The following is a 9,489-nucleotide window of genomic DNA, read 5'->3' on the forward strand; positions in this document are numbered from 1 at the left end:
ACAACAGATGTAGATATTCCTGATTATATGACCCATAAACCATTGTCATATAGGAATAACATAATTGTGACAAGTGTTAGTAAAGTGTTGGCATTTACCAACATGGTGGGGAAAAAAAGAGACATTTGCACGTAATACAATTTATTCAGAAATGTATTGATTATTACTCAAAAGTTACAGTAAACAATATTTACTTGTGATGTCTCTTCATGCAGTTTGAAGATTTCACCACTAGAGAGAAACAAATCACTTCACATTGCACTCTTCATAAGTGTTGCTGTCATAAAGGAAAAGCAGATAAATGCACAAGGACAAACACAAATTAGATATTAGTCTGTGTAAAATTTAGTATAAAACCTTAAAACAAAGGATAGATAGCGAAGGAAGATGTTTTATTTCATATGTTGTTTTTTCAAAACTTAACTCTAGGGCTGCAACTGAAAACTATTTTCATTATTGATTAATCTGCCAAATATTTCCCTGATTAAGTAATTTGGTCCATGAAATGTCAAAAAGTAGTGAAAAACACCCATCACAACCTCCCAGAGCCCAATGTGTTCAAATTGCTTGATATGTCCAACTAATGTCCCAAAACCCAAAAGACAAAGAAAAGCTGCAAATCTTCACATTTGAAAAGCAAGAGCCAAATAATGTTTGGCATTTTTGATAGAAAATGTTTTAACCATTCATTTTCTTTCAATCATTTATTGATTATTTGACTATTTAATTTATTTTGAAATTACAGCTCTACGTAAATTATTTACAATTATGAACAAACAATTTGTAACAAGGATTGACTTACATCCACATAACTGTTTTTAAGTGTATATACTATACTGCACTGTCTTATATAATATTAAATGTATTATCTTACAGTATTTTGTTGGTATCTTAAAATATAAAAATATAATTATAAATATTTTATTGAGGTTGTTTTATTTTTGCCCATTTCAAGTCTGGCTGTCCTAAAGTAACACTTGAAGAAAATATTTTATTAATTGCAACCTCTAGATAGGCACAGTTTATCTTGGTCTCTTGGGCACCAGGCCTGATAACACGTTTTATTACCCTGGAGTATGTGCAGCCTCAGCCTTTAGCTCATCCATGATCTTGTTGAGGCGATACATGCCATAAATGGTAGTAAGAATGAAGAACAAGCCTGTGGCAACAAGAAGGATGTGACAGAACATGAGGAACCCGGTCAAGGCCGTATCTGATTGCAGAAACCACACATAGACCCAGCCCTTGTGAAGGTTGTGGTGAACATACTCGGACCCCTGTTCTACTACCAATGTGTCATAGAAAGGAACTGATAAGTCATAGGTCGATTGAGTCTCAGTAAGGAGAAAAAAGTCGTTGTTTGGCGGGCTAGTGCTGGGAGTTTTGAGAGGTGTTGATGGGACTGTGGTATGTAAAACAGGTGATTTTGTCGTTGGAGTGGTTGTTGAGGTGGTGATTTGTTCAGTAACTCGTTGAGTGGTGTCGGATTTTGTTGTAGGTGGTGTGGTTGTTGAAGCAACAGTTGATGTTTTTCCGCTGGTCGAAATGGTGTAGAATGGCTTTGTTGGCTCATGCAAGTAATTCTGTGTAGTAAAAGAACTTTTGTATCTTGTAGCATTGCAAAATTTGAACTCCTCATCAGACAGAGATCCAATGGTACGGAGCAGTTGGTACAATGGACTATGACATAGCACTTCATCTCTGTCAAGAACCACATGCTCATTATGTCGTATCCATTTCGCAATACCTCTAATACCACAGGTACAGTTCCAGGGGTTGCCACTCAGAGTAAGAGCTCTCAAACCTGTATTTGACAGGAAAATATCTCCTGGGAGAGTCTTGAGGTGGTTATTCTTCAAATCAATTGTCAAAATATCTCCGAGGCCCTGAAAAATGTTTTCTGGTAGTCTCTGCAGCTTATTGTTATTAAGATGCAGTTTGTCCAGTGCAGTTAGTTTGGAGAACAACTGAGGATGTAGATAAAGGAGGTTGTTGAATTTCAATGAGAGCTTGTGAAGGTTGGGAAGGCAGCAGAAGAGGTCTGAAGGCAACTCATATAGAAATGTATTTAAATGGAAGTTAAGACTCAGGAGTCCAGACATGTTAGCAAACAAATTTCCAGGAACAGTTGTGAGGTTAGTGGCATACAGATAAAATTCTCTCATGTCTGGCATGTAACCCATTAGCTGGTCTGGTAGCAATAATAGTGGGTTGTTGTAAATGGTAAGCTTTCTCAGCTTGGGCATGTTGTAGAAGCTCTTCTCCGGGATTGCCTTAAGTTGGTTGGACGACAGGGTGAGCATCGTCAGGCTCCTCAGTGACCAGAACACCTGAGGTGGAAGACAGGAAATCTGGTTATGGTGAAGTTTAAGCTCCTCAAGGTTGATAAGTCCATCAAAGATCCCAGGTTCTAGCACCTCTAGCTCATTGTTATAGATCGGGAGCTGGCGAAGTTCAGTCAAGGAATGAAAGATGGTTGGTGGAAGCTTTTTTATGAAGTTCCTGCCAAGGTTCAGAAAGTTGAGTTTGGTCAGTCCATCGAAAACATCTGAAGAGAGATTTCTCAATTTGTTCCGGCTCAAGTCCAGATCCAGCAACCTGACAAGTCCTTCAAACATATCCTGAGCTATGATCTCCAACTGGTTACCATCTAAATGCAGCTGTTCCAGATCAGTCAGTGGACTGAAAACCTGAGCAGGAAGGATGGAGAGATCATTATATGACAGCTTAACAGACTTGAGCTGTGGAGCAACGTGGAAAGCCTGGGGATGGATAGTGTGTAGATGACTGTAAGTCAGACTGAAACGTAACAGGAGGTCCTTGTTTCCCAAGCTCTGCTCATTTATGACGTTCATGTTGGTGTCATTAAGTAGCAGCAGGTATGTGTGGACAGGCAGATGCTTTGGTATATCTGTGATTGTGTAGCCAACACACTTGACAGCACCTTCAACACACTGGCAGCTGCTGGGGCAGACCATGTTACAGGTGAGATGTGGCAGTGTGAAGAGGAGGAATGTCATCCACCAGGTGCCTGCACAGTTGAAATAAGGACACATTTTGACACAAAAGATTAGATCTGAAATTATCTCACTGATATCACCCAGTGTAATGAGCTGCCACTGTTTATCCAGAATTTTTCTATACCTTTTTCTACCCAAATTTTATCAAATCAGGATTTACTGCAAATCCAGAATTCAGTTCTTATTAGACATACTAATTCTCGAACAATAATAATAAATAAAGTCTTTCTCTTAAATAACAGTACAAAGATTAAACCTGATTTAGGGATAAAAACCAAAACAAGTTAAATATTCTACCGACCTCTGAAGTAAGAATCCATCATTGTCCGTTTGACGTTATGATCATGTTGCTGTGCTCTGCACTGTTCTTCTTTCTAGTTTTGAAGAGCTGGTCTCCCTGTCAATCAAGTGACCCTGCCCTCTGCTCCACCAAAATGCCCGCCCAAAAGTCATGCATCGCGCTGACAGTCCTTTATGTTGCCCAACCGTTGAACATTATTACCATCTCACCTACCATTGGAAATATATGACAATATTTGACCTTTATGATGACCTATTTCACTAAACCCATTTAGTGAACTTATTTTTATTTTACACTTATACAACATCTTTATGGTGGAAATTCTACATTAATATTGGACTGTAATGGTAATCGTAGTTTTTTTGTGTTTTTAGGAACAATTAACGCTGCACCAAGAGGGGATCTTTGAGTTGCCTTTTACATAGTTTCATCAGTTTTACTGTTATGTGCTATGGGTTTTTTTCCAAAGTTGTAAAACATATTGTATGCAACTTTTGTCCACACAAGAACTATTCTTGACACGATAGTGCATGTTTTACTATATGAGTGACACACAGGATGCTGGTTCATTTCCTGTGGACTTATCTTGACAGGATGGTCTGACCCCACTCCACAATTTATGGACTGAACTGAAACAGATAACACCCATTTCTGTATGAAGTCAGTTGGTGAGTTGTTGTGAGTGTTTTGTGTCAGATGTCTGTAGTGTGACAGAGCAGAGGACTAATTGTGGTAACTTCTCTGCTGATTACAATGTATTGGTAAAGAAATAAAATGAGTAAAACTATCACTTTGTTTGAATAGATTTGACAGCTAGCACTTTTTTAATGTGTCACCTCTGCATATTGTTTGTGTGTGTATAAGACAGAGAGACAAAGAAAGTGTTCTGGTAGAACTTATGATTAATTGGTGAGTCACACAGTTAAAATGAGACCCAGTCAGTGATGTCAGCTTACACCCCCTTGAATTTAGGGGCAAAAAGGAAATAAATTGTCAACTTGGCACAGTTTACCAAGTAAATTGCAATTGATTGCTGATGTCATATTTTTCTCTTTAAAGGTATAGTGTGCAACATGAGTCATTTATATCTTCAGAGGCAGCAGAGGCCGCTATGTTGAACCGCTAACCAGAACATAAAAAACCAAGGTAAAACAAGGATACAAGGAAACGTAATTGTCATTTAACAATGCAGGGTTGTATAATACAAATTAGGTTGTAGTTCCCTTTATGCTACTCTTAAAAACAAAACAATATATATACATATATATATATTTATAAAAAAATATTTAAAGTAAATTTGATTAAGTACTATTTTATGAGATGGAGTGCTGAGGAAGCTGTTCTTAAATCTGGTGGTGCAGCAGCAGAAACAGAGAGCAAAGATTAATTGTCCGTAACTTTTTCATATGACATAGTAATTATCTGATGTAGAATTTTACATTAAAATCATTTTAACATCATCTTGTAGGTATTTTTTAAATTATATCTTACTGGCTATTATTTTGAAACACACAATCTAATAATTTATGTATGCCTATATGTAATATAACCACCATAGTCAGCAGTCTGTTGCAGTATGAAACTGTTTTTTTGTATCGTTCCTTTTTATATTAAATTAACTTTTGGACATTTACTTGCTGATATAAACATAAAAAAATAAAAAATAGTCTGCCTCCTTACACAGAAGAATGTGTTATGTATGTGATATACTATTGGATATTTATGTATGGGGTAACGCCCATGTTGTGTGCATGTGGATATTTTTTGTGCAAGTACATTACTAAGCTCTGAAAACATGACTGCAAGGACTCACTGCCTCAAAGAAAAAGTATTGGTTTTGATGCTGCTGTGAATGCAGCTCAGCGTCACATTCAGCCTGGTTTCCCTGAAACCTCCTGTGTTCATTGTGCCCTCTGTATGATTCAGATCTTTTCACAACAGCTCTCCCATTATTTTGACTAAGCCTGTGACTCAGCTTTGTCACCTTGCCTCCAAAAAATCCAGTAATATTAACCTCACTCTAGAATAATTCACCCGTCACCGCTGTGCCCCGTTCCCACATTCCTTCACTTAGACGCTTAATTTCACTGTTTAAATATTTGATATTTGAAGTAAATACAACAAAAGCAGGTATGAGGGTTAAGACCAATATGTTTGTCAGTAATATTGTGTCTTTTTAAAATGAGAAGTAATGTAAAAGCAATGTTTTTTTCAAACGTTTTAAAAAAACAGTCCATTCAGTGACTCATGTTCAATTTCCCTTAAGATTTAAAAAGAACAAAAAAACAAAAAGTACAGATTCACATTATAATTTTATTTATTTAGTAAAATGAACAGATGCGATGTTGGGCAGTGGTACAAAATTTTTTTGTTGTGCCCAATTCTGCCACAAGAGAGCGACATAAACACAAGCAGCAGGCAAATAAAATCCATGCAATTATAAAGATAATAAGAATAATAATATGTCTTTGCAGTCAAGTACATTTTGTCATATCTGACCCTCAAGTATTCCCAGTGAGTAGCTGATTATTTACAGATTAAAGATATACAGCCACAGTCCTTAAAACTCTCATGAGAGCACCTTGGTGCAGTGGAAATGAAACATTTATTGATGACTTTGATTATGGTACAACTCTATATTGCTGCTGATAAATACAGTGTGATTATGTTACTGGTGTTTTGAGTCTTAAGGCTATGTTGGGCTTTGCAGCAAGATTTCACAGTGGTACTCCTCCTCTTGTATCCGTGTCAGACACAGTACTTCCAGAAGCAAGCTGCAGACCAAAGGAGATAAAGACTTGTAGAATGATATCTTGCATGCAGCATATTAGGACTGCAAATTATATTTTTACAACAAAAATTCATTTGTACAATACACATTAATCAAAATACTGAATTAACTTACGTTCTCCCCTCTTCCTAGTTATGGATTTGCCTTCTGCCAAATTGGCTGTGATCTCCCTCTCTAGCTCCAGGTTGTCCCTGAGCGCCCGCAGCTACAAGCAGAGATCAGAGTGATTAAACACAGCGAGACATGACTTAGTATTAATACACCATCTATTCTGGAGGTAGTGTAACAGTTTTTCATTCAGAGCCACCTGTCAACGTAATTGATTCACATTTTTTGGGGAAAATAGAAACAAGATGCACACATTCGATTTATATAAGACAGCACTGTAGTAGATCCTGGTAGATTTTGTTACCTAATCCACATTTTTTCAAAAGTTGCTTCAATGTGAATGTGTGAATGTGTAAATATCCTTACCTCCTCTAATTCAGCTAATTTATTGGCCAGCTCAAGACCTGCAGATAAGAAAACCAGTCATCATTACAGCCAGAATACATCTGTGTTATTTAAATTAGTTTCACTATTTTATTCTCATCTCTCACCTAGAGGATCATCCTTTTCAACAGGAACTAAGCTCTTGTGTAGTAACAGAGCTAGAATCTTGCCCTGGGGATCTGTGTCTTCTTTTGGATTAAAAACATGGTTTCCTGTATATACAAAGCTAATTTAAAAAATGCAACTTTAAGCACCATAAGTATCACAAAACATGATGTCACATCCATCCCATTTCATAGTCAGGCATCATCTCTTAACCTGTTGCATTTTGGCCATTAAACCAGCGATGACACCAATTTAAGGGGTGCAGTATTTGCATGCGGCATCAGAAGCATTTTCATTGTATAAAGACATAAAACACTTACCAGGGTTGAATAGGCTCCTTCCCTCTACATTCAACACTCCCTGCAGTAGTAACAAACCCAGGAGTCCTAAGCAGTAGTTCACAACTGTAACCCTATCCATAGTACTCATTGTATTGTCCCAAACTAATGCCACACTGTGAGACCTCCCTCAAGCAAGGCAAGCAATCCACTGCCTTGGGTCCATCCAGTCAATATATTTATCCTTTCAGGGGCCAGGAGGAGGGGCCAGTCAGCCCCTTGCGTACTAAATCAATAGCTAGTCATCGTGGGTTTCGTCAATGGACGACAATTTCACGTGGACCATGGACCGTCTGAGTGAAATACGGTGATCTGACGCTCTAGGCGAGGCCAGTAACCCTATATCACTCTGACATGGGCAAATCAAACAGAGAGAGGAAGTTATCAATCAGCCTGTTGGTTATGAAAGACCAGAATCAGATGTTCTTGGCACTAGCAAGTATTTTTCTTTTACATTAATTGATTCTTTAAATAGATGTGGGCGTGCGTTGGTCTGGGGAGGGAGGGGGCAAGTAAATTGATTCAGTCTCTAAGTGCATCATAGCCAGAGATGAGCGCCTCAATCTTGGCTTCGGGACTGATTTGGATCTGAAGGAACATCCATCACTGCGGCCAAGCCAACTACTCAACACCTCCTAAGTCACTGTGGTCTATTTTGTGCATCAAGGGAATCACATCTCATGTCTCTGCCAGAGGAGCAGCCATTGTGCTTGTGCAGCTTTAGGGAAATGAGCCGGTTGGCATTTACTGAACCTGGCTGGTGAGGGTCTCATAAAAGGGCTGCCTTGCCCCCCTTCAGACTTGACTTAGGAGCCTGTTGACGTCTGGTGTCTCGCAACCAAGAATCTTTCACAAATCCATCTCTTTAGTGTTTGGCTTTTTAGTACAAAGCAGCTCAAGGGCCTAATAAAACTAGAAACTTTAAACAACCTGAAAGCATCTAGAGAGTCTTTTGGGGGGGGGTAGATGTCAGCTGCATGTACCATGGCCTTACTTTTTTTCTGAATTATACAGCAATATGGTTCAAGGCTTTTGCAAACAATTGAACCAGTTTTGGATTTCTATTAATGTAAGAAGTGTGTGATGTTTGAGCTGAAGCCATGCAGTCATCGATCCCCTTTTGCTCCCAACCAGTCCACTGCATCACTAATAAATAAGGTCAGGGCCACGTTGACCTCGTAATATGTTGCTAAAAATAAACAGTAAGACTAATTTGACAAAGTATGTAGGCTTCTATTAATGGTGTTATTGATTGGCCAGTAAATGGACCACTAATACCACTTATTTATAATTGGTGTATGCATTCAGTAAAGGAAATTAATTGGAAACAGGCTGCTGCAAGTGTGGCAAACACCTGCAAGTTCAAATGCTGAACACTAGAGGGAGCAATCACATTAACATAATCAGAATACCGGCTGCTTTCAGATCACATGACACGTGTGTGTGTGTGTGTGTGTGTGTGTGTGTGTGTGTGTGTGTGTGTGTGTGTGTGTGTGTGTGTGTGTGTGTGTGTGTGTGTGTAAATGATAGCGAGTGAAAAAGAGAGAGAACAGAGCACACACAGAAAGCTTGTAACTCACTGTCACTTATAAATGTATGTCATACTCATTTAAACAAACGACTGAGTCGTCAGTCAGTCTGCTTTGTCTTGTTTTGATTTTTTTTTATCCCGCACATATCGTCCGCATTCAGTGCTCGAGGTGTCGTGTTCTTTTTCTTTGAGAAAGGACATTAAAACAAGAGTTGTCCTCAACTTCTTTTATTTGAGAGAATAAGTAAATAACACAGCTGTGGGTCTGGTCTGCTTCATCCAAAGGACAAAAGGTGCGCTTGCTACAGTGTGTGCACCATTTATATGTTGATTCTTTGATTTGATTGAGTGAGTTATTAAAGCCCAGTGTGTTGGTTATATCAGGGAGACTGTTCACAAATCCTGCGGACAATGGTCATGAAGATAAACAGGAAGGATTTGTAATCGTGTCAGCAGATTATTTCGTTGTATAGTGTTTGTTAGGTTTTCACCACACCCAGTATAACAAACCATTTTCACATATGTTTTGTTGAACAAAAATGTCACAAGGCATCAATATTCATTTGGATCATAGATTTGGCCAGAGGAGGTCGTGGTGAAGACTTCTTGTAGCTGCAGCTGCAGATGTCTCCAGTCACTGAACCCTGCGGAGGGAGCTGCGTCAAGTCAGACAGATGGAGCTAGAGTTATACCGGAAGTGTGACAATGCGGTCTTCAAAATAAAACCGAAAGTTGTGATCTTGGCTTCTATTAGTATCCTTGTATTTTTTGGTTATATAATAAATGTTATTGCAGCTATTGTGTGACCTGTGAATTATTATTGTACACATTTGTGTTTTAACATACTACAGCAGTATGTGCATTTTTGTGGCACCAGCTCCCAGAAGAATATAATCTTATATCCAGTCAAA

The 9,489-nt window shown here is 38.4% G+C and overlaps 2 protein-coding genes and 1 long non-coding RNA gene across 3 annotated transcripts; 1 reads left to right on the forward strand and 2 right to left on the reverse strand.

The window, feature by feature from the left end:
- Window positions 1–124: 124 nt before the first annotated feature.
- LOC127350743 (platelet glycoprotein V) lies at window positions 125–3,412 on the reverse strand. Its single transcript, XM_051377636.1, has 2 exons — window positions 3,322–3,412; window positions 125–3,031 (listed from the first exon to the last, which is right to left on the reverse strand). Exons 1-2 carry the CDS (start codon window positions 3,341–3,343, stop codon window positions 1,065–1,067), a joined length of 1,989 nt encoding a protein of 662 aa, XP_051233596.1. The 5' UTR covers window positions 3,344–3,412; the 3' UTR covers window positions 125–1,064.
- A 90-nt stretch (window positions 3,413–3,502) lies between these two features.
- Window positions 3,503–9,376, forward strand: LOC127350752 (uncharacterized). The gene is made up of 2 exons (XR_007880625.1): window positions 3,503–4,467; window positions 9,153–9,376. It is a non-coding gene; the product is annotated as an uncharacterized LOC127350752 (long non-coding RNA).
- On the reverse strand, window positions 5,615–7,186 carry uts2d (urotensin 2 domain containing). Its single transcript, XM_051377649.1, has 5 exons — window positions 7,030–7,186; window positions 6,712–6,816; window positions 6,587–6,624; window positions 6,227–6,317; window positions 5,615–6,095 (listed from the first exon to the last, which is right to left on the reverse strand). The coding sequence occupies exons 1-5, from the start codon at window positions 7,136–7,138 to the stop codon at window positions 6,070–6,072; spliced, it is 369 nt and encodes a 122-aa protein (XP_051233609.1). The 5' UTR covers window positions 7,139–7,186; the 3' UTR covers window positions 5,615–6,069.
- Window positions 9,377–9,489: the final 113 nt, after the last annotated feature.

This window comes from Dicentrarchus labrax, unplaced genomic scaffold (assembly GCF_905237075.1).
Source record: "Dicentrarchus labrax unplaced genomic scaffold, dlabrax2021, whole genome shotgun sequence".
Taxonomy (NCBI): domain Eukaryota; kingdom Metazoa; phylum Chordata; class Actinopteri; family Moronidae; genus Dicentrarchus; species Dicentrarchus labrax.